General features: G+C 36.6%; 1 protein-coding gene across 1 annotated transcript in view; it reads left to right on the top strand.

Moving 5' to 3' along the window:
- Window positions 1-524: 524 nt before the first annotated feature.
- LOC126769510 (dopamine D2-like receptor) overlaps window positions 525-24729 on the top strand; it is a 58161-nt gene continuing 33956 nt past the window's right edge. Inside the window, exon 1 of the mRNA XM_050488368.1 lies at window positions 525-563. Coding sequence (XP_050344325.1) covers window positions 540-563 — 24 coding nt within the window. The 5' untranslated portion in view covers window positions 525-539. The remainder of the gene's footprint in view (window positions 564-24729) is intronic.

Genomic DNA, 24729 nt, shown 5'->3' with positions numbered 1-24729 from the left:
AACCGTTCATAATCAAATCAATTCTGTTCCAGATATCAGAGTCAGAATGATGAGGGGAAGAAATCGTGAACGCGATCACGAACGAACTCAAACAGACACCCAATCAAGCCAAGAACGCAAAGAAAATATATTACGATAAACATTTCACGTAAGAAATTGAAATGGATACTAACCGATGCATCAATCATTGCAATAATATATCAAAAATAACCCTCGACCTGCGACCGCCGGCTATCCATCAAAATAAAACTATCGCTGATAATGAAACGAGTTTCACGAACTATTCAATTGACTTCAGTGAATTAAATTTTGACAGAACGTTCAACGAAACTTTTTTAAATTTTACGTTTAAAAATGGAACGTGCAGTGATGTGCATTATAATCTGTGGGCGCTGTCGTTAATAGTGTTTCCATTGTTGACGTTGTTCGGTAATGTGCTGGTGATTTTGAGTGTTGCTAGAGAGAGAAGTCTACAAACTGCGACCAACTATTTTATTGTTAGCTTAGCAGTAGCTGACTTATTGGTGGCGGTAGTCGTTATGCCATTTGGAGTTTATTATCTGGTAAGCTATTTAATTTACACTAAATATAATTGTATATATGTATCTAACTTATGAGGCTATACTACTGGGTTCAAAACCAAATTTCTTCATACTTCATATTTAACACAAACATAACATACATAAATACCGTTAATTACCACTGAAAGTAGACTTTCCGAAATGGCTCAGTGATAAGAACGCGTGAATCTTAATCGATGATCACGGGTTCAAATACGGGCAAGCACCACTAAATTTTCATGTGCGTGATTTGTGATTATAATTCATCTCGTGCTTTACGCTGAAGGAAAAAATCGTGAGGAAACCGGCATGTGTCTAATTTCACTGAAATTCTGCCACTTTATTAAATTATTCCACCAACCCGCATTGAAGCAGCATGGTGGAATAAGCTGCAAGCCTTCTCCTCAAAAGGGAGAGGAGGCCTTAGCCCAGCAGTGGGCTAACATTAACAGGCTTACTGTACCATATTGACTTAGCTAAAACATTTATATGTTAACTTTAGTATGCTGTAAGCAAGCTTATTTAAGCTTTCTTACCCATTTTACATTGAGCATTTGCTCAAGTACAATATTTTTTGGTTTTTATAGTTTCTTCCCGGGAGATAGCTGAACCAATCGGCTGATTAGTATTATTAATAACATTAAGTTCTTACTGACGTGCAAGGAATATTAAGTGCTACGACTCTCGACTTAGTGATTAAATTTCTGCTCTCTTGGGAACCCTATCCATTTTCTAGAATAAAACTTATCCTTATATTGACAAGGGTAATTTTATGCATAAAATTGTTCAGATGCTGGAATAAATAAAGTTATTCTGATAAAAAAATCATTCAGCTCGTAACGTCGTGTCAAAGTGTATGATCATGGTTAGAATTCAAATATATTATAAATATTTAAAAAAATATATGTATAAACAAAGAAAAACTTATCAACGATTTTCCGTCTTGGTGAACTGTTCGCTTCTATAAGAGAATTTCTTTTGGATTGCGTAGATATATATAGGGAACATTGTACTTAAGCTTAGATTTTAAAAATAGGATTATTGTGTTTATTGGTAAGGCTTTTGTAGAGGTATAATAACTTGAATAATAAATAATAAAATTATAGATTTTACTGATCTCAATTTTCTAAAAATTTACACGTTAATTTAAATTACTTTATCGAAAGGTACCAAACGAATCTTTTAGTCATTTATCATTCAGTCTCAGTAAACATGTTTGTTTTCCCCCGGGATTCATTCATTCATTTCTCATTCTGATCTCTCGTTAAATTCTTATTTTTCTGTAAAATTGCAAAGATTATCTCATTCTTTTAATAATAATTTTTACTTTGATACTGTCTAGACTTTTATTTTGTTATTTATCTTATTTTCAACGCTTTCTTGGCTTATTGCCAAATGCTTCATTGCTGAAGTTATTTATACCCCAGTTGAACAAAGTGTCTTTAGGAAACTTGTGTCCGAAAAGTAGTCACTCTAAAATACATTGATATAAAAGATGTGAATAGAATTTGATGTGGAAATGCTAAAAATGGCATTTAATAGACTAAGAATACAAACAAGAAACTCAGTACAAACTCTTTTACAAAAAGATATTTAACTTTACCTTAAGCCGAGATGGTCCTGTGGTAAGAACGCGTGAATCTTAACCGATGATCGTTGGTTCAAACCCGGGCAAGCACCACTGAATTTTCATGTGCTTAATTTGCGATTATAATTCATCTCGTGCTTTACGGTGAAGGAAAACATCGTGAGGAAACCTGCATGTGTCTAATTTCACTGAAGTTCTGCCACATGTGAATTCTACCAACCCGCATTGGAGCAGCGTGGTGGAATAAGCTCCAAACCTTCTCCTCAAAAATAGGAGAGGAGGCCTTTAGCCCAGCAGTGGGACATTCACAGGCTGTTACGGTACGGTATTAGTGTGTGCTAACCTATTGCAATTAAAAAAACAATAAATAAAAACTAACCTTAGATTTATCTATTCCATACGATATGGTAATAGGTCTGCTATATTACACAATACAAACAGTTCTTGATCAATAGATTTTTATTTATAATATAACACTATTCTGATGAACTGGTGGTAGGGCTTTGTGCAAGCTCGTCTGGGTAGGTACCACCCACTCATCAGATATTCTACCGCAAAACAGCAATACTTGATATAGTTGTGTTCCGGTTTGAAGGGTGAGTGAGCCAGTGTAATTACAGGCACAAGGGACATAAAATCTTAGTTCCCAAGATTGGTGGCGCATTGGATATGTAAGCGATGGTTGACATTTCTTACAATGCTAATGTCTAAGAGCGTTGGTGACCACTTACCATCAGGTGGCCCATATGCTCGTCCGCCTTCCTATTCTATAAAAAAAAAAAAGAATTACTTATATCCAATTTAAATTTACTTACAAACTTTCGAAAACAACTTCGACGACTACTACTACTACTATTTACCTTTGCTTTTGTTTCGCGGAAATCGGTCCATATCTTGAATGAAACTTTTCACATTAGAAATGAAATGTTTTGATTAATCAATATAATCATACGTTTATTTAAATCGAATTTAAAGATTTTTTTTTCTTTACTTTTATAACTACGCAATGGTAACTAAAAAAGATTCGGCTTATATATTTTAAATCTTTTAGACATTGTGCCGTGTGGTGACGGCGACGAATATCACCACCCCATCTCATCCCGTGGGGGGCGTAGAAGTCGACCCGAGGGAATATACACCAGAGAACGGGCAGCAGCGTCTCTCTGAGTACTATGACTAACTTACTGCGATCGCCAACCCGTCTGCCAAGCGTGGCGATTATGGCATATCCCCTCATGATTCGCGCAACTAAACCACGGCCCCTAGTCCCCGGCAGCCCTGCTATTCCTAGCCTTGGTAACAGCTGTGGTAACGGCGGGGCAGGGGGTGCTAAGAATCCCCGGCAGATTTCGTGTTACCAACACCGACGACCTCTGGCCCTGGCAACATATAACACGCGTACACTGCGGACCGACGAGAAGATCATCGAACTGGAGGAAGAATTGAGCAGGTTACACTGGGATATCGTCGGATTATCCGAAGTCCGAAGACAGGGGGAGGATACGATGATCCTGAAATCCGGTAACCTTCTCTATTTCCGAGAGGGCGATCAACTGTCTCAAGGTGGTGTCGGGTTCATAGTCCACAAGTACCTCGTTAACAACGTTGTGAAAATCGAGAGTGTGTCGGCTAGGGTGGCGTACCTTATACTCAGAATCACCAAGCGGTATTCTTTGAAGGTCATACAGGTATACGCGCCGACTTCGACACACTCCGACGATGAGGTTGAGGTCATGTATGAGGATTTATCTAAAGCCATACATACCAACAAGACTCATTTCACTGTTGTAATGGGGGACTTCAACGCGAAGCTGGGCAAACGATTCGGTGATGAGTTAAAGGTGGGACCTCATGGAATTGGAGACCGCAACACTCGGGGCCAGATGTTGGCCGACTTTATGGAGAAGGAGGGACTCTTTATGATGAACTCCTTTTTCAAGAAGCCAGGTCAGCGTAAATGGACCTGGGTGAGCCCTGATGGGAAAACCAAGAATGAGATAGACTTCATCTTGTCGACGAGAAGACAAATATTTAATGACGTCTCCGTGATCAATGCAGTCAAAACTGGGAGCGATCACAGACTCGTAAGAGGCTCGTTAAATATCAATGTTAAACTCCAGAGGTCCCGACTGATGAAGTCTACGCTCCGACCATCACCTCTTCAAATCCGAAATCCCGAAGCCTTTCAGCTCGAACTCCAAAACCGATTCGATTGCCTAGCAGACTGCGAGGAAGTGGACACATACAACGACAGGCTTGTGGAAACTGTCCGTACGGCTGGGTCTAAGACCTTCAAGACCAGCCGTACAAAAGGAACCAAAAAGATCTCTGCCTCTACCCTACGGCTTATGGAGGAAAGACGGAAAATGATTCTGACGTCCCCAGCTGATGCTGCCGGCTATCGGCTGATCAACAGACGGATTTCAAAGTCTCTAACTCGCGACACTCGCCAATTTAATACAATGCGCATTAAAGAGGCCATCGAGCGGAACAAAGGCTCTAAAGTGTTCGCCAGAGATCTGTCTGTTGGTCAGAGTCAACTGACAAGGCTGAAAACTGAGGATGGCAGAATAGTCACGTCAAGATCTGAGCTGTTGGAAGAGGTTGAGAAGTTCTACGGTCAGCTGTACACGACAGCTCAATCACCTGTCAGTAGTCATGCTGCAGATCCCAGAGCAAGACTAACCCGACACTACACTGAAGATTTTCAGGACGTCAGTCTTTTCGAGATTAGAATGGCTCTCGGACAACTCAAAAACAACAAGGCACCTGGTGATGATGGTATTACAGCCGAGCTTCTGAAGGCGGGTGGTACACCGATCCTCAGGGCTCTTCAGAGGCTTTTTAACTTCGTCATTGCCAAAGGTCAAACGCCAAAAGCATGGCACAGAAGTGTGGTGGTACTTTTCTTTAAGAAGGGTGATAAAACCCTTCTGAAGAATTACAGGCCCATCTCACTGCTGAGTCATGTTTACAAGTTGTTTTCGAGAGTCATTACGAATCGTCTCGAGCAAAGGCTTGACGACTTCCAGCCACCCGAACAAGCCGGATTCCGGAAAGGCTTTAGCACCATAGACCACATACATACGCTGCGGCAAGTTATACAGAAGACTGAGGAGTATAACCAGCCACTTTGCTTAGCGTTTGTGGACTATGAGAAAGCCTTTGATTCGATCGAAACCTGGGCCGTGCTGAATTCTCTTCAAAGGTGCCAAATTGATTATCGGTATATCAGGGTGTTAAAGTGCTTGTACGAGAACGCCACCATGTCGATCCGACTCCAGGATCAGAACTCAAAACCTATCCAACTGCAGAGAGGTGTAAGACAGGGAGACGTGATATCTCCGAAACTGTTTACCGCTGCATTGGAAGATGTTTTCAAGCTTCTGGACTGGAACGGACTTGGCATCAATATTAACGGCGAGTACATCACTCATCTTCGATTTGCCGATGACATTGTAATTATGGCTGAGACCTTGGAAGACCTCGGCACTATGCTCGATGACCTCAGCAGGGTTTCCCAACAAGTGGGTCTAAAAATGAACATGGACAAGACGAAAATCATGTCGAACATCCATGTTGCACCCACTCAAGTCAAGGTTGGAAATTCTGCACTCGAAGTTGTAGACAACTATGTCTACCTAGGTCAGACCATCCAACTAGGTAGGTCCAACTTCGAGAAAGAGGTCAATCGTCGAATTCAACTCGGCTGGGCAGCGTTCGGGAAGCTACACGATATCTTCTCATCCCAAATACCGCAGTGTCTCAAGTCGAAAGTCTTCGACCAGTGTGTGTTGCCAGTGATGACTTATGGATCAGAGACGTGGTCGCTCACAATGGGCCTCATAAGAAGGCTCAAGGTCACTCAAAGGGCAATGGAGAGGGCTATGCTCGGAGTTTCTCTGCGAGATCGAATCAGAAATGATGAAATCCGCAGGCGAACCAAAGTAACCGACATAGCCCGAAGAATTGCTAAATTGAAGTGGCAGTGGGCGGGGCACATTGCTCGCAGAACCGACGGCCGCTGGGGCAGAAAGGTTCTCGAGTGGCGACCACGAACCGGAAGACGCAGCGTGGGCAGGCCCCCTACAAGGTGGACCGACGACTTAGAACGAGTCGCGGGAAGCCGTTGGATGCGGGCAGCGCAAGATCGGCCAACGTGGAAATCCTTGGGGGAGGCCTTTGTCCAGCAGTGGACGTCTTTCGGCTGATGATGATGATGATGATGATGAGACATTTAGTTTTGGATTGGCCGAGATCTCAGCTGAAAGTCGCGGGTTTAAATCTGGCAAGACCGGATTTCATACTTAATTTGTATTTTATATTCCAATCAATATAAATTCATGTTTTGTATCACTAATGCGTATTAGAATAGAATTTAGAGTTAAGAAGAGAATGAAGCCTTGGTCATACAGAAAAACTTCTGCTAGCAAATAATAAAGAAGAAGCTAAGTCCATATCTACCTCACCTAATGGTAAGTGGCCCGGTAACCATCCCTTACTATGTCAATGCGTTACCTACTTAGATGCTATTTATGCCTGTAGTTACACTGGCTAACTCATCCTTCAAAGCCAAACACAACAATACTAAATGTTGCTGTTTAGCAATAGAGTATATATAGCCTACCAAATAAATAATACCAAAAAAATAAATTAAACTTTTGTGGAACCTTTCATCCTATCTTGGCTGTACGGTGATACCGAAGAAAATCATTTAAATTATTTATAAGACAATAATGAAATTTCAACTTCATAAATCCACTTTATTAGTTTTATAACTTATATTTGCTATATATATAAATAAAAAGTACTTCAAAAGATTTGAGATTTCTTATTCAAAGTCTGCCGAACATTCAAACGGGGGCATTATAAGGTTAGCTAAATTCAAGTTAAGTTTCGTCAAAATTCGGGTCAGGTAGGTAACTTATTTATACATCATAATAGCTGTTTCTCTTAGTTAGTTACGCTTTATTAAATCCGTGAGCCCGATAGGCAACCCATCGGCAACATCAAAGTCAAGTCAAAGTCAAAATATTTATATATATGTATAATATTCCGGTGTATGTGTGTGTTCGTAATTGTTCTCCTGTCAAAGGGCTTAAATGATTTTCATGATTTTTTGCCTTATTGGTTTATTTATAGGGACCATAAACCCGTGTTCATGGTGACCGCAAACATAATAATAATTGGGTAATCAATTTGTTACAAATTGAATTATATAACTGAACGGCTTTATTGCGTATATTATAACATATTTTTATAGTTTCCTGGTTTTTCAAACACTTGCATTGTTCATCGTCACAAGTAGTTATTTAATTCAAATTATTCAAGTGTTAATAGAAAATCTTCGAAATTTAAAATAATTGAAAATAAACTAAAATCAGGTGGGCCAACCACAAAAGTCCGGCGGGGCACAGCTTGAGTCAAGCTGATCTAGATGGTACTTAGCTATAGCACATGACAGTGCTACCGACTTTTCGTTTTTTTTTATAAAATCCAAACATTTTTTTATCTTAAATTTCTTACATTAAAATTATCTCAATACTTTAATTAAATATTTCTTTATTTATGGTTCCGATCTCTAATGATCTTTCGTTGATTAAATTATACGTCGTGACATCATATTTATTTACCCCGTACTAAGTGCGGACAGGCAGTTCAATATAATGGGCTCAATGTATCATATATGAATATATACTTACTTATTGATAACAAAAATTGAGCAACGGAAGCGAGATTAAAATAATATGAATGATAAAAAAATATTAAAATTAAAAAGACTCAAAGAATTAATTTCCATGCAAGCTCTCAGCGTCTATCTATGGAATTAATTTCCAAAAACAATATTAAAGATAACTTTTATTTATAAGAAGTAGCCTAAAAAAATCACAAGCAATCTGGGTAAATACCACCTACTCATTAGATCTTCTACCGCTAAATCATAATACCCAGTGTCAGTGTAACAGGTACACGGAACATAACGTCTTAGTCCCCAAGTTTGGTAGAGTAAGGAATGGTTAATATTTCTTACATCGGCAATATCTATGGGCCGTGATGTCACCTACCATTACGTAACCCGTTTACCTGTCCACCTACCTATAACATAAAAATTACTACTTAAATTACTGGTGGTAGGGCTTTGTGCAAGCTCGTCTGGGTAGGTACCACCCACTCATCAGATATTCTACCGCAAAACAGCAATACTTGATATTGTTGTGTTCCGGTTTGAAGGGTGAGTGAGCCAGTGTAATTACAGGCACAAGGGACATAAAATCTTAGTTCCCAAGGTTGGTGGCGCATTGGATATGTAAGCGATGGTTGACATTTCTTACAATGCCAATGTCTAAGAGCGTTGGTGACCACTTACCATCAGGTGACCCATATGCTCGTCCGCCTTCCTATTCTATAAAAAAAAAAAAACAACAATTTCAAAATAACAAACATTATATCTTATTTGTCTATATATTTTCTTAGACATTATAAAATATGCAAATTGGTACGTCACATACAATTTGGCACCTAAGTATATCGAAGAGATATTTATCAAAAAGGACATATTTCATGGATCGATTATAGAGAAACGTTAATGAGAAAGTTCGGTAAATGGCTTACTGGGAAGCCTTAGTTGTCAGTGTGGGAACATGTGTCTTGGAAAGTGACGTGACGCGCTTTCGTGACACGCGTACGGTAATTACTGCCATTGTACCTGGAGAGCTTACTGTTTTAGATATATGGATGTCAGATACAGGTTAAAGATTTTGTTTACTTAGTAATAGTAAGCTGACTTCGACTACAGACAACCACGTCTCATGTCAGTACTAACTAATTTATGTATGTTTTACAACGAAAATATACTTCTGTGTGATTTGCTTAAGATCAAAGTTCATTTAGAAAGACTTAAATTACTTTTTTTTTTTTTTTTATAGAATAGGAAGGAGGACGAGCATATGGGCCACCTGATGGTAAGTGGTCACCAAACGCCCTTAGACATTGGCATTGTAAGAAATGTCAACCATCGCTTATAGCCAATGCGCCACCAACCTTGGGAACTAAGATTTTATGTCCCTTGTGCCTGTAATTACACTGGCTCACTCACCCTTCAAACCGGAACACAACAATATCAAGTATTGCTGTTTTGCGGTAGAATATCTGATGAGTGGGTGGTACCTACCCAGACGAGCTTGCACAAAGCCCTACCACCAGTTAACTTACTTACTAAACTTATTTACATTACATTAGGATAATAGAGTATAAATACCAATTTGGTCCAGTGCTTAGATCATGCGAATCTAAACAGAAGATTACGAGCTTAATCCCATACAAAGCACCACGAAGTTTTCAGTTGCTTGATTTGTATTTATAATTCATTATGAACTTGGCGGTGAAGGATAACATTGTAAAAACTTATATAATAATATATATATATATATATACTAATTTTGACTACCTCGTTGGTCTAGTGGCTTGATGTAAGGCTAGCCAGACCCGAAGGTCCTGGGTTCAATTCCCAGGTCGGGCCAATAAAAAGTTATCGGGTTTTTCTGTCAGAAAATTCTCAGTATCAGCCGTTGGAAGTGTTTGAAAAGCCGTTGGTCCTGCGCCTGAACTCTAGGGAATAATGAGTGCACCTGTGTTTGCGCACAAACTTCTGCACTATAATATTTCCTGCGCAGTTGGCTAATCTCTCTTGAAATTGGCCGCCGTGGCCGAAATCGGCCTGGAGGACATTAATATATACTAAAACCGCTGCATCTCCTGATATCTTATGTAGTTTTTATTTTTAAAAATAATACTACTGAAGCCTATTTTCTAGAAATTACTAATATTCCTATTTACCACTCCAATTAAGCATACAACTAGTGTTAGGACTGGGGATGGCAATATTCCATGAGGCCAGGATCGAACCTGCGTCTTTTACATCGCTAGGCAACCCGTAAACCATTATTGACGTCTATTTGTGTCGATTGTAATTCTGCTACATTTATATAGATAAGCTCTTCGCAAAGAGAGTATGCTTTAGCCCAAATGTAAGACATTTGTTGCTTTTGATACTACTGAGTGATGATAAATAGAAGCTATTCAAAGAAATGTATTCGCTATCAATTTATCCTGTAAATATATATCATCCGTATTCTTATTGTCCAATATATAATAAAACCAATTTTCTTAGAATACAGATACCTACAAAGTATTCTAAGAATCGAAAATAATCTTGGCCTTTTCATCTAATTCCGTAATAAGTTACGTTCAAAGCTATCTCATACCTAAAAGAAAACATTAAATACATAATTAGATATATATAATACCGATAAATATATTATGCAAGCGATTTCTATACAGATCTGAGATTTGCCAGAATTTGAGCAATTTTTTGACAGCTTAATTTCACCCAAGTCAATGACATTATTATCTAATTTCCGTTTATATCATAAAGTATTTTGTTAATTGTAAACATTACTTTACTCGACTTGCCTGCCTTGTTGGTCTAGTGGCTACATGCAAGGCCGCAGACCCTAGGTTCAAATCCCAAGTCAAGCCAAAAAAGTCATTGAGTATTTCTGTCGAAAATTCTTAGTAGCAACCTGGAGTCTGAAAGTTGGAAGTGGAGGTAAGCATGTAAAGCCGTTCCTGCACCGTCCTGCGCCTGAACTTTTTCCGGTCGTGTCGATTCTTCTATCATTATTATATATCCAATCAATAAATAAATAATAAATATAGAAGAAGAATAATGATAGTAGAGAGTAAAATCAAATTAAAACATTGCTTAGTCTTAGTCGGCTACTCGAAAACCGCAATATGTCTATTCGTTAGAGCCATTCTGATATTATTATCCACAATCTCACCACTTGGAGTAATCTTGACTTTCCGGGTCGAACGGTTGGTTGCATCGTTATAAATACTCGCCTTAAGACATAAGAATCAAATGTTTAATAGTATTTTATAAGACACAAGCTTAAAAGTTGTTATTTTAAATAATTCAACAAAATATAATAATTCTTTTATTGGTCCTGTTGTCTGTCCAGATGTCTCAGCAATTTCATTTCAATGCACGTGTCGTATGCAAATGACATTAGCTTAGAGAGATAATATTAATTGCTGTGCAATTTCACTGAAGTACTAGTTATCTGATGCGGCTTTCCTTTGAATCTATACTTTCATCTATTTATTCACACATTCACATTTACATATATATTTATAAAATAAGAAGGAGGGCGGGCAAATAGGAACCTGACGCCAAATAGTCACCAGTGCCTGTACAAAATATTAACCATTCCTTATATTTCTAATGCGTTACCTATCTTGCGAACTAAGATGTTATAGGGATTATTATATAACCGTGCAACAAATTCTTCAACATATGACCTCCAAAATTTGTCTAGAGATCATCATTAATCATCATCATCAGAAATCAAAGTACTTTATTCAACATTGAAGCATTACACTTACTTATTGAAAGTCAAACTAGAAACTATCACCGGTTCGGAAAAGAAACACCCAGCCCTGAAAAGAACTGGTGGAAAAAACTCAGCGGGTTTTTTTTAATTTTTTTTATATCATGTTTCGTTTACCAAGAGTAAAAAAAAAAAGAAATAGCCAGAAGGCGATCGTTTCACTCCCAAGGTGTGCTGTCATCCATAATTTAATTAATTATATGACACACACCTTTCACACACTTCATCATCACCTAAAACACCGCGATGATTATTTTTAAATAATTCATTTGGTTCCTCATTAAAATTATATATTGAAATACCTATTACTCGAATATGAAATACCTCTGAATGCTTTTGCCGAAACATAATATCCTTTGGGCTTACCGACTTCATACAGCTTTGTAGCACATAGTTATTTGTGAAATGTTACCTCTACGTACACGTTGCAGTGAAATCTATAATTCTTTTAAAGAATAACTTTACGAGATTATATGCGCTTAACAAAGATTTATAAACAATATGTTAATTCCAAATAGTTTTAATTAAATACATTTTTTCTAAACTCATATAATTCGCAATCTAAATTAATAAAATACCTATGATACGACAGGCTGTTCTAAGAGTTTCAGTAAAAGGATACACAACAAGTAGATAATTATTTTAGATAAGGTTCAACTTAGTAAGTTAACAACGTGTTGCTCAAACATTTGCAATAACACTGTCAGGACAGCTCTTACGTTACTTAGGAAGTTTCTACATACTAAATATGTTACCAAGCCGTGAGGTAGTACGTGAGGTAATTATATATACATATATAATACATTAAACTAAAACTAGATGCATCGCGTTTGGGAGAAGGTTTTAGTATAATATTATAAAATAAATGACTGTGCTAATTAGTTTCACCCGCTTTAAATTTAGTAATTTAATTTTCTTTAAACTACTGACGTAACAAACGTAAATTTTAAGTTCATGTGAATTATTAATATATATTTTAAATATAATGCATTATTTATGATACAATAAATATACAAAATATCATGTACATAATTTAAATTAAATTAATTTTCCAAGAATCGCGTCAGAATCGCTGAAAAGTTAACTGCTCTTAAAATCGTTGTATTCGTTCCCCAATCGTTTCCCAAATAAATTTTACTATTTTTTCCTCGGTAATTATTCACACACGGCCTTTTGATCCCAAACTAAACAGAGCTCGTACTATGAATACCAGATAACTGATATATAACTGATATATAAAGACAACATATACTAATTTTCTTTTATAAATACATACTTATATAAAAGTACTGACACTTGACTATTACGATGTCAATGTCGATGTCGTAATTGTCAGTGGCGTTGACATCGTAATAGTCAATGTCAACGCCACTGACATTGACTATTACGATGTCGATGACTATAACTTTGACATTGACTATTACGATGTCGATGACTATGACTTTAACATTGACAATTACGATGTTCATCACTATGACTTTGACATTGACTATTACGATGTCGATGACTATGACTTTAACATTGACCATTACGATGTTAATCACTATGACTTTGAGATTGACTATTACGATGTCGATGACTATGACTTTGACATTGACTATTACGATGTCGATGACTATGACTTTAACGTTGACCATTACGATGTTAAGCACTATGACATTGACTATTACGATGTCGATGACTATGATTTGACTTTGACTATGACTATAACGATAACATTGTCGTTGACTATCAATAAACAAATGTAATACTTCAATGCTGAATAAAGTATTTTGATTTTAATGACGATGACTATGACTATTACTATGTCGTGTCGATGATGATTTCGTACGGAACTCATTTTTTTAAATAACTATTTAACTTCGTCTGTTCTTCTATTCTATTCTCTTCTATTCGATACCATGATAAAATATATTTCTGCGCTTCTGGACCTATGCCGAACTGTATACCCTGTGCGGCTACCATTTATTATTAATTAAATTAAATACTTAAATATAAGCAAACTCAATCAAAATAATTAATTTTATTTAAGATAATTACCTAACGTTCTTAAAAATACTAAACCATATAAGGATCAATAGCTTACGAACAATGGCTTACCAACCTTGGGATATTGTCATAATTCCCATCATACTTTGTTTAATTGTAGGGGTAAATTACTAAAATAATATTAAAATATGTAGTAGTCAATTTCTTAAAATAGGGGTTGTAATTATTATAAAAAATAGTTAATTTAAAATCGTTTCTTTGTCTTTGATTACAGAAATTTGCAAAAAGGAGGTTGAGGCGCTTTTTGGTGTGACAAAAAAACAGTAATATAATCAATTAAAATCACATAAAACACGTTTTAAAACGAAAAAATATCGCATAGAATTTCGTTCCTGATGGAGGTCCCCCGACCGCACAATTTTTTTTATTAGTCAAGCTCACACAAGGCATAGAATGTGTGTATTTGTTTGACGTTAGCCATCAAGCGTAGCATTTTGTATATGACGTACACTTGTCATTTGCAACTTATATGATCAACATCGAAATAAACTGACTAAAGACTATTTTGAAGAGTTTCATTAAATAGACACAGTACTTTCCCAATATCTACAATGTACCGACATCGACCTGTTACGGTTTTATTCTATGTATAGAATAGATAAGTTTTAACTTAAACTTAAACTAAGCAATTTAGCAACTAAGTTCGCTAAGGAATCGATGTTGCGTATACATAACCGAAGGAGGTCGGAGGTCACGCTTTGTCAGCCTTATCTTAATGAATGCTTTTGTTCATATTAACTAACCTTACACTTTGTTTATCGTGACCTAACATGTTAGTTACTTTAGACATGAACGAAATATTGTTGTTTAATTTTATTTATATAACCTTAATAAATAACATATTTAATATTTAGAATAAAGCCTTAAATATTTACAAATAAAAATTAAAAATAACTACTGTACAAATCACTGAATGGTAATCGCAATTCCGATCTTTTGGGCAAAGTATGGACCAGCTCTACTATCACCAGTAGAGGCAATAAGTGAAGGTGTTATATTTATAATAAAAGTTTTGTACTTTTATTCGAAAGTCCAAGCATTTCAACTGTAAACGGAACAAAGATATAATTTGGAATAAATGATGAATAAGCTGTGATGACCCAGTGGTAAGAGCGCGTAAATCTAAAACCGATGATCGTGGGTTCAAGCCCGGGCAAATTATCATTTATTCCGATTTCAAATTTGGAGTTTTTTGTATCTCGATCAATGTTAACCACGCATCAGTGAATGAAAGGAATTTCTTATTAAATATAGGATGCGAGTTAGTTACATATGTTACTTTCTATTTATTTTTTCTATCAAATTTATCAAAATCTCAAGTTAGCTCTTACAGGCTCTTCTCAAATTATAATTAAAACTAATAGCGCTCCGCAATGTAGATTCTTCTTAAACGAATCGATATTTTTTATATTCTGTATGAAAGTGGGCCCTTGCCTAGAAGTCAGAGTTTGTGGAATAATCTTTTAAAAAGTAAATAATAATAATAAACATAAAAAATCAGTGGTGGCATGGGTCACCTCGGTTCTCTTATTCCTTACTTTCGGGCTATATATAATTATAAAAGCTGCTAAGATATGTAAAGTCGTATGTTCAATAGTTTGTTGGCATATAGTCGTTTTCACTTCTAGCTCAAGTTATACGCTCAGTTGGTTATTTTAACTATATAATCTAGTTCTACCACTAGTTCCCTACAAAGAACCAATGTTAATTCTTTTTTTGTTATCAAATTACTACGCACTAGTAATGCTTATATTTTCCGTAAATAGCTAGAGACCACATCAAAGCATTTTTAGATTGAAATGTGATTACACTAAACACTCAAATTCACGTAGCAGTCAACAAAGAATGTACAATTTGTTTTTCATCAGTCATCGTTGTGAAAATTACTTTATTAACTTAAAAGAACAAATTTTTTTTTACATAATTGAAAATATATAGTTGGTCACCATGTATACAAAGACATATATATGACAGACATTGGCGCTCTAAGGAATATTAACCATATCTTACATCGCCAATGCGCCACCAACATTGAGAATTAAGATCTTACTTCTTGTGCCTGTTCAATTAAGATTACATTTCAACCCTCGCGATTATATTTCAACCCATATTCAATCGGAATTGTTTATTGGGCATCATCGTCATCATCATCATCATATCAGCCGAAAGACGTACACTGCTAGACAAAGACGGGAGGTCTTTGTCTAGCAGTGTACGTCTTTCGGAGAAAGAATCCAAGAGTTTCCACGTTGGCCGGATTTAAAAATAAAGTATAATTTATAGTCGAAATATCAACTTTTTCCATTATAAGTCGAGTTAGTAATTTACGATTTCCAAAATGAACAGTCATACAAAATTTAAATTTTAATATGTTCATAGACATAGTATGTTTGGTAGCTAAATACTTGCATTTTTATCATTATGTTACATCACCTGTCTCATTATTTTTAATTAAAATCTATTAAATGCCTATCATTAATTTCGTTATCAATCATTTAGACGATTTTAAGTACAACACGCCACAAAGACAATAATAAAATGTAAATAATTCGACGAGCCGGTTGGCGTGGTTGGTGGATACTTGCCTTTCACGCCGAAGGTTGTGTGGTTGTGGGTTCGACTCCCACTCAGGACAGACATTTGTGTACATGAACATGTCTGTTTGTCTTAAGTCTGAGTGTAATTATCTATATAAGTATGTATTTACAAAATAATAGTATATGTAGTATATCAGTTGTCTGGTTTCCATAGTACAAGCTCTGCTTAGTTCGGAATCAGATGGCCGTGTGTGAATAATGTCCCAGGATATTATTATTATTATAATTATTGTGATGTGGATATGTAACTAGGTAGAATCTTCATCACAAACAAGAAGTAACTTTAGATTTCTACCGTCGAAATCTTAATTTATATATTTGTCCAATTTCCACATCTATTAGCAATCCAAGTAATAATTCTATCCCTTTTTATGCATCAAAAGACTATATTATTTGCAATACTGTTAGTATTTACATAAATTTCAATCATTATTAATGTAATCTGTAATTCAATCAGTATTGTGGAAATTAATGAGGATATCATTAATTTCCACAATACTTAAATTATTTGTACTTTCAACGATTTCATTATATTAACATTAGCATTTCGGTGACGCGAAGCCACGAGTCTAACCCCTTCGATAACCCAGCGCAACGAACAAAGTTTTCACTTCAAAAACCCGCTTTCGCATTTATAATATTATAAGGAAATTAAACGCTGTCATATGTATGTATTCATATGAATGGAAGGAAAAACGTGATCAAAAGTATAGATATATGTACGAGAACGAGAGCGATTTTTACGGAAATGTGAATTTTATACTGAGATAGCATCCTTGGAAATGATTGATTGAAAATACTGTACACCATAGCTTTTTAGAGCTATTCTGTAAGAATAAATCTCAAGTTACCGCTGAACACAGTCATGACATTCCGCAAAGTCACATGCGACATTAATCATAGTAACAGTGAAAAGTTTTAAAGTGTACACTGGCTGAGCTAAGGCCTCCCCTCCATTTAAGAAGAAGGTTTGAAGCTTATTTCACACTGCCATATTGTCATACTATCACGTCTTAACTACTTAACCAATCATGATAAAACCTTACATACGATGCCTCGGGCGGATACTAGTATACAATATTTGTGTCTGCATTCCAGATGCGAGGAAATGGATGCTTTCTACGGATTATAAGCATTACCAGAGAGGCTTTGAGGCTTCTGCGAAATGTTACTTACGAAAATAATATTAAGCTTAGCAGAAGATAGTATTGATTAGATTAATAACGAAGTGGTCTTATTAAAGCTAGTTCAAATTATGATTTTATTAAAAAACATTTTGTAGTTTATTTAGGTTAATGCGTGGATTGGAATGTCATTACTTATCCATGATTTGATTTTGACATGACATTCCCTTTTAATGTCACGGTGACTAGTGTATAGTGTGTGCCAATCAAAGTTAGCGAGTGTAACGTGCAGTTATCGTTTTCGTATCCCACAATACTATCAACCGTCCATTAGCTTGGGTTCTTGTGTTCGTAAAGAACAAGAGAGTGACCCCAAGAGTTGTCCTCAGGATAATAGTCCAGATTTCAAGGTAGCCCTCTTGCTATTCATCGTAATACCTATCCACTAAGTTATCGCGAGTAAGATTATTACAAAATATACGTAATAATAAAACTATAAAAAACGGCAAGTAATTAAGACACTAATGTCGCAGTTATATTGTCAAAGACGTGATATTACAGTTTCACATGTGATATTATAATTAAACGGTAGATTGTTAATCGACTTCATTTTTAGCAATTTAACGGCCTGGTTTTAGTGACATTGTAATGTCACGAGGACACTATAGTGATATTGTAAGGCAATAATATTTTGACAATTTGGCTGGTCGTTAGATTATGAAGCCGTCTCTGATTGGTCCGTTTACAATGTCATTTTTGCAATCATATAGTTACAAGTAAATAAACCTTTTTTTTCTCGCAGTTGAAACCTTCAGAAAGGTACCCGGGTCCTATGGGGGTGGAACTGGGTTATGTGGGATTCTTACCCACGAAAACCACTGCGATGGCCGTCCTCATCACGGATCGGAGAGGCTGCGGGATCGTGTTGATATAACGCATCCACGGCCTCTCCCGTGCTTAGCTCCACTCGTAGCTCGGTGGAGCTCTCATCAGGGAGCGAATCTCACCCCCCCGCACTCCTCGCGCTGCCGTATGCCTAGGCAATCACGGCTGCCGTCCTCCACAGGGCCATCTGAAATAGGACACGCTAGACCCCCACCTCCATGGGTGCAAGTGCTTAACGCATTGCCGACGGTCCCAGGGTTACGCCCTCTATCTTTTAAGCCCCGGGCGTCTGGGTTATGGGAGGGCCAAGATGACGCCGTCGTCATCTCCGCCGAGCAGGATCGCCCTTTTCCCGTTCCCGCTCCGCCGTCTCCTTCTGGACCATGACGGTCTCACAGAAGGAGGCTACGGCCCTCCACGCCGATTCCCTGCGAAGCATCGCCGACATGATTGCTCGCAGGGACAGGTCTTGTCCGACTGCATGGACCAGGATCTCCCTCTCTACACTCCACACGGGGCACACCTCCAACGTATGCTGAGCGGTGTCCCGGTACGCGCCACCGTGGTGACACATCGCCGTCGATTCGCGTCCGATCTTACACTGGTATTCTCCAAAACAACCGTGATCGGTCATTACCTGCGTAAGTCGGAAGGTGACTCATCACTTTCGTCTGCGGGATGCGTGTCTGTTGGTAGACCCTCGCATCCATATCCGCCAGAATATCCAAGGGCGGAAAGCGCGCTAGTACGGTTGCCGCCTCGTAGGATATCGTGCGATATCCCCGCACTATGCGGATGGCCACTCTCCGCTGCCAACTTTGGATCTTAGTCCTGCAGCGGTGGACGCCCGATAGTCTGTGAGACCAAACGGATGCCCCGTAGAGGGCCATCGATCGCACGACACCAGCATAGAGACGGCGAACTTCCTCCCTCGGTCCCCCGAGATTAGGCAGCAGTCTGTGCATGGCACCCGCTATCTTCTCGATCCGGAGGGCTAGGCGCTCGAAGTGCTCCTCAAAGCCCCAGCGACCATCCAATGTGAGGCCCAGGTATTTCATGTACCTGACCACCTGGAGGTTTAAGTCACCAACGCGGACGGGCGGTTCCCTGCTCACAAGTGAAATTGTAAAGCACGGTTTTGGCAATATACCTGCGACAGATCCGTACAAAAGATGTTTTTTTATGTTGAAAATTATATAAAAAATGCAAAAGTAATGCAGTATGTATATTTATTATATCACGACCAAATTATTGGACCGATCAATTACGAGATTAACGCAAAACAATACACGGGGACAGAGTAGCGGGGAACACTAATAGATACATTATACATAGGAATACAACAGTAGGTTAAGTCGTTCCTGCAATAACGTTATCAAATATGTCTTTTGTGATTGTAATTACTTTACTTGGTAGGTCTTTGTACAAGCCCGTCTGGGTAAATACCACCCACTCCTCACATATTCTACCGCCATACAGCGATACGTAGTATTTTTGAGTAAGCCAGTGTAACTACAGGCACAAGAGACGTAATATATTAGTTCCCAAGGTTTGTAGCGTATTGTTTATGTAAGTAATTGTTTATAATTTTTACGGTGCCTATAGCGGCTGCGTCTATGTACAGCGGTGACATAATAATCCTTTTCAACTAAGATGTTATGTTCCGTATGCCTGTAGTTACACTGGCTCTCTTAACCTTCCAATAAAAACAACGCCCTACCGCCAAGTGTTACTAAGATATTGATTATTACTATTATTAGCATGGTCATCAATATTGATACAAGATAGATTAGACGTTGCCAGAAAAAAAATTTTGTTAATCAAACAAAAATGAAATTTTTCTTTCTTTAAACAGTGAAGATCCCAAGGCACGGAAGCCTCGTCTATGGAAATTTAATCATTTAAAAAATTATCAACAACCTTGTTATGCCTAAAATCTCTTTGAAATCGGTTAAAAGTTTGCTTGACAAAGTTAGCTTCATCATCAATTAACGTTATTCTTGTACGATCTGGGGTCAGTTTTGAAACTAAATTATAGGTTGGGTTAAACCAATTACTGAATTCACTGTCTAAATTTCGAGCTGACCTTCGTAATTTAATCAGATACTAGGTCTAAACTACAAGTTATATGTATCTTAAATTCTTAGGAGTATAATCATTGTTTCAAGCTGTGGCATTAGCTTCCTACGATACCAGACATCAAATGACTTTTGTTGAATACCGCTAAAGTTAAAGTAGTAATTAGTACTTAGTTATATAGTTGTTTTAACAGTTCCTATTATTGTATTGTGTGAATAAAAATAATAAAAAAACGATGTAATCAAGTTGCCTCTTATAAAATTGTTACTTTTACAACTAGTTCCGAACACAGATTCTACAGAAAAAAACTGACAAAAAACTCGCAGATCTCGCCAAGACTCTTACAGCCGATCCATTTTTCCTTGGAGCCATTCAGCTCATTTTCGACCCACATAGCTTTGATGTGGACATACTATTTTTTATCAATCATAAAATTCATTGAATAATTATATATATATATAATCTATACAGGATAAAAAATCAACGAATATTACCTCCAAAATATTTTTTATCATGCTCTTTCTTTGTCCATCTCTCTCTTTCTCCCGATCTCTTCACAAACATTCACCACTAAGTTATTAATTATTTAAGAAGCGAGAGTATCCATTTTATTGTGATGGAATGTATGTGCGTCTATTTTTATATAATAATTCAAGTCTGTTCAAGAAATTAATAATCTGCAAAGGATTTCACAAATAAACTAAACTTTTTCATTTGCTGAGAAAGTTACACTCCAGCTTGCAGCAGTCAATCGGGTGAAGCTATAAGAACGATTAGTTCATTATTTACGTGGACGGTTTCACTATTAAAAGGCTTTAAGTTCATAGTAACTTAGTTACTAAGTTAGTTGTTAAACTTAAGTTACATTTACCGTAAAACAGTCGCTTTAGACTTTAGACTTAGAGCGATCTAGGATAGTCTTGTTACGTATATTTGCATAAACAAATCATAAGCCACGGAAAGCTGTTGATTCAATCTACTGAACCAAGTGAATTCTTGTCTACATCTACTACTTTCGGTTGAGTCGAAATAGACATTGGACTATAAGAGTGAGATGAGATAAGACAGTGCGCCGCACAGAAATTTGTGCATTATAACATTTTATGGATAATACAGATTTGCTTACAATATTTCCTTCACCAGAACACAAAATAACATAAAAATTGAGCGTTGCTTTCCGGTGTTTGAAACCGCAATCATTGTTAAACATTATACGTGTTCTGCTAGGTTGTACGGCCTCATCGACTATAAATTTATTTAAAAAAAAACTTTTTCAAAATGACCGCCAGCTCTTAAACTTTTTCTAAGATAAGATGTATATTTCAATCCGTGAACGGGAAACAAAGTCACAACTATAATATATTAAGCAGTCTCAATTATCAAAACATTGCAAAATACTGCAATATGCAGACAAATTACAAAAGAACATGAGCACATTCTATTACCTACAATACAAAATTTAAAAGACTTTCGGGTTAATTTAAAAACCTTTGCTCCATATTCGCGGTTATTGATTCGTCCGGTAGATTTTTCTACCGTACCGATACTACCGATAAAAAAAAAAGTAAAGTAAATATAAATTTAGCACTGCTGGACTAAGGGCTCGTCTCGTTTTTGGTGGGAAGATTTGGAGCTTACCCAACCACGGTGCTCTAATGCGAGTAGGTGGAAGATTTTCATTCTACACATGTACGAGTTTCCTCACGATGTTCTCTTTACTAACGAGCACGAGATGAATTTTAAACACAAATTAAGCACATGAAATTCAGTGGTGTTTGTTTTAATATCACAATTTATTCGTTCCTAAGAAATTTAAAATTGATAATAAAAATAAAATATTCCCATTTTTACCTACATCATAATTGAATGAAAATTCCTGACTGGAAATATTGAAAAGATATCCAATTAATATATTATGTATAATATTAAAACAGAACATTTCAAAAGATAAAAATATAACATCGCTATTCAGTCTTCGAATGAATTTTCAATTCAGATAATTTTAATATTAACCACTCAAGTTGATTACTTTAAAAAAATATATGTATCAACCATTTTACTAGAAAATTAAGTTATCACGGCCCAGTAGATATAACAAGCGTCCGATTTTGCAACGGTCGCGGATTTAAACCCAAACATTTTTTCCATGTGATTATTCGTAACAGCCTGTGAATGTCCCACAGCTGGGCTAAGGCCTTCCTTTTTTGAGGCGAAGGTGTAGAGTTATTCCACCACGCTGCTCCAATACGGGTTGGTGGAATACACATGTGGCAGAATTTCAGTGAAATTAGACACACGCAGGTTTCCTCACGATGTTTTTTTTCTTCACCGTATAACACGAGATGAATTATAATCACAAATTAAGCACATAAAAATTCAATGGTGCCTGCCCGGGTTTGAACCCACGATCATCGGTTAAGATTCATGCGTTCTTACCACTGGGCCATTTCGGCTTTTGTGATATTTACTTTTGCTTAACAGGAAATCAGTAAGGCGTTTCCTTTAGCCAGAATTAGGATTCTTACGGGATAAAACTGATTAAACACAATGACTACTCATTAGGACCGGATACAGCCACGTAGAAGCCCCTAGGCAATACAAGCGTCGGTGTTCTTCTTTCCTTAGATAAGTATCTAAGAATTTTAAACAGCATTAAAGATAACAATCTAAAAACTAGGCACTAATGAAGCAAAAAATGTAATTTTGTTTTTGAAAAAAGAACATCGTTCTTTATCGTGCTTAGTTTAGCTTTTTTGTATATTCTACATCATTAAAATGTTTTTTAATGTTGCTTTAGTTAGTTTTTTTTTTTTCATAAAACATTATTTGTTACCAGTATAGTTAAGGTGCGATTTGTTTAATAATATCTTTTTTTAATAGTGTCAATTAAAACTAAACTGTATAGATGTTATTTATTAGTGATTTTTTGACCCAAAACATTTAAAGAAATTACCACTCACAAAAAACGACACGTTTTTTTACTAAAAAGGTATAATTAAATTAGAATAGAAGATTAGAAGATTAATTCATTTTTTCACAATATGTATAATATTATATACATACATATAATGAACTCTGATGTGTTTGTGGTAGTGATAGCTTGAAACTAGGCGTGAATAAACAACGAGTGGTACACCTGGTCACAGATAATTGTTGACATTGCGTGGTGCAATTCATGAGCGCGAGCAATTTGACTTTTTTTTTTATAGAATAGGAATGTGGACGAGCATATGGGCCACTTGATGGTAAGTGGTCACCAAACGCCCTTAGACATTGGCATTGTAAGAAATGTCAACCATCGCTTATAGCCAATGCGTCACCAACCTTGGGAACTAAGATTTTATGTCCCTTGTACCTGTAATTACACTGGCTCACTCACCCTTCAAACCGGAACACAACAATATCAAGTATTGCTGTTTTGCGGTAGAATATCTGATGAGTGGGTGGTACCTACCCAGACGAGCTTGCACAAAGCCCTACCACCAGTAAAACTAAGCTTTGTTAAGCTTTGACATTTTATAACGCCATTACATTGCATAACAATGTACGTGTACTCACGATCCAAAAAACCAGTTTGGATTGTCACTTGTTACCACTACGTGTTATTTGCAATAACAAAAAACGTTCCAAAAATGCAAACTATATTTAAATAGTCGAGACTATATATATCCGGGTGAACCAAACGTTAGCGTGATTCAGAAACTTGTTTTTTCATACAACATTTGACTACAAAATATTTCATTTTAACAGCAAGTATAAAAGTAGTGATCGCGATAACTAACTTATTCGTATATTATATTTTGTTCATATTACATCTATGTGCTTGTCTCTGCGCGTCTTCCTTGATTTGTGTATATGCATATTATGTAATCCTTACAATATATAATATATTAAAAGTATTTCATAAAGTAAATAAATAGTAAAGTCGTTTCATACAACAAGTTATCATCCTTCTGCTATTCCACAAGTACCCTTATAATCCTTCCGCTATTTCATAAGTATCCCTTATTTCGGGCTCCTCAAGAGACTAAGGACATCCTTGGGAGTAGTGTCTTTAAGAGCCTAGATTGAGGTAACGTCCTCCTGTATAATTATCTAAATATTGAATATATTTTGAAACATTTGGCAATAATGTTGTGTGTGTGTGTGTGTGTTTTTTCTAGAGTATATTGAGTTATTTTATTAAACACAATTATTCTAAATCAATATTTTTATTAGATTAGACTACTACCGTTTTAAATGTGGAATTTTCAAGAATAAATTAAATGTAAAGACCATTTGCTCGGAATGTAGAGTATACCAAGAAGAACCGGCAAGAAAAATAGATATTACTATTTTTCTCAAATGAAATTGCAATGATAATCGTGGTATTCCAAACTGCTTAATATTATATTT

The sequence above is a fragment of the Nymphalis io genome, chromosome 7, assembly GCF_905147045.1.
Source record: "Nymphalis io chromosome 7, ilAglIoxx1.1, whole genome shotgun sequence".
Taxonomy (NCBI): Eukaryota; Metazoa; Arthropoda; class Insecta; order Lepidoptera; family Nymphalidae; genus Nymphalis; species Nymphalis io.
The sequence above is the reverse complement of the archived record's forward strand: the minus strand, read 5'-3'. Positions and strand labels throughout refer to the sequence as shown.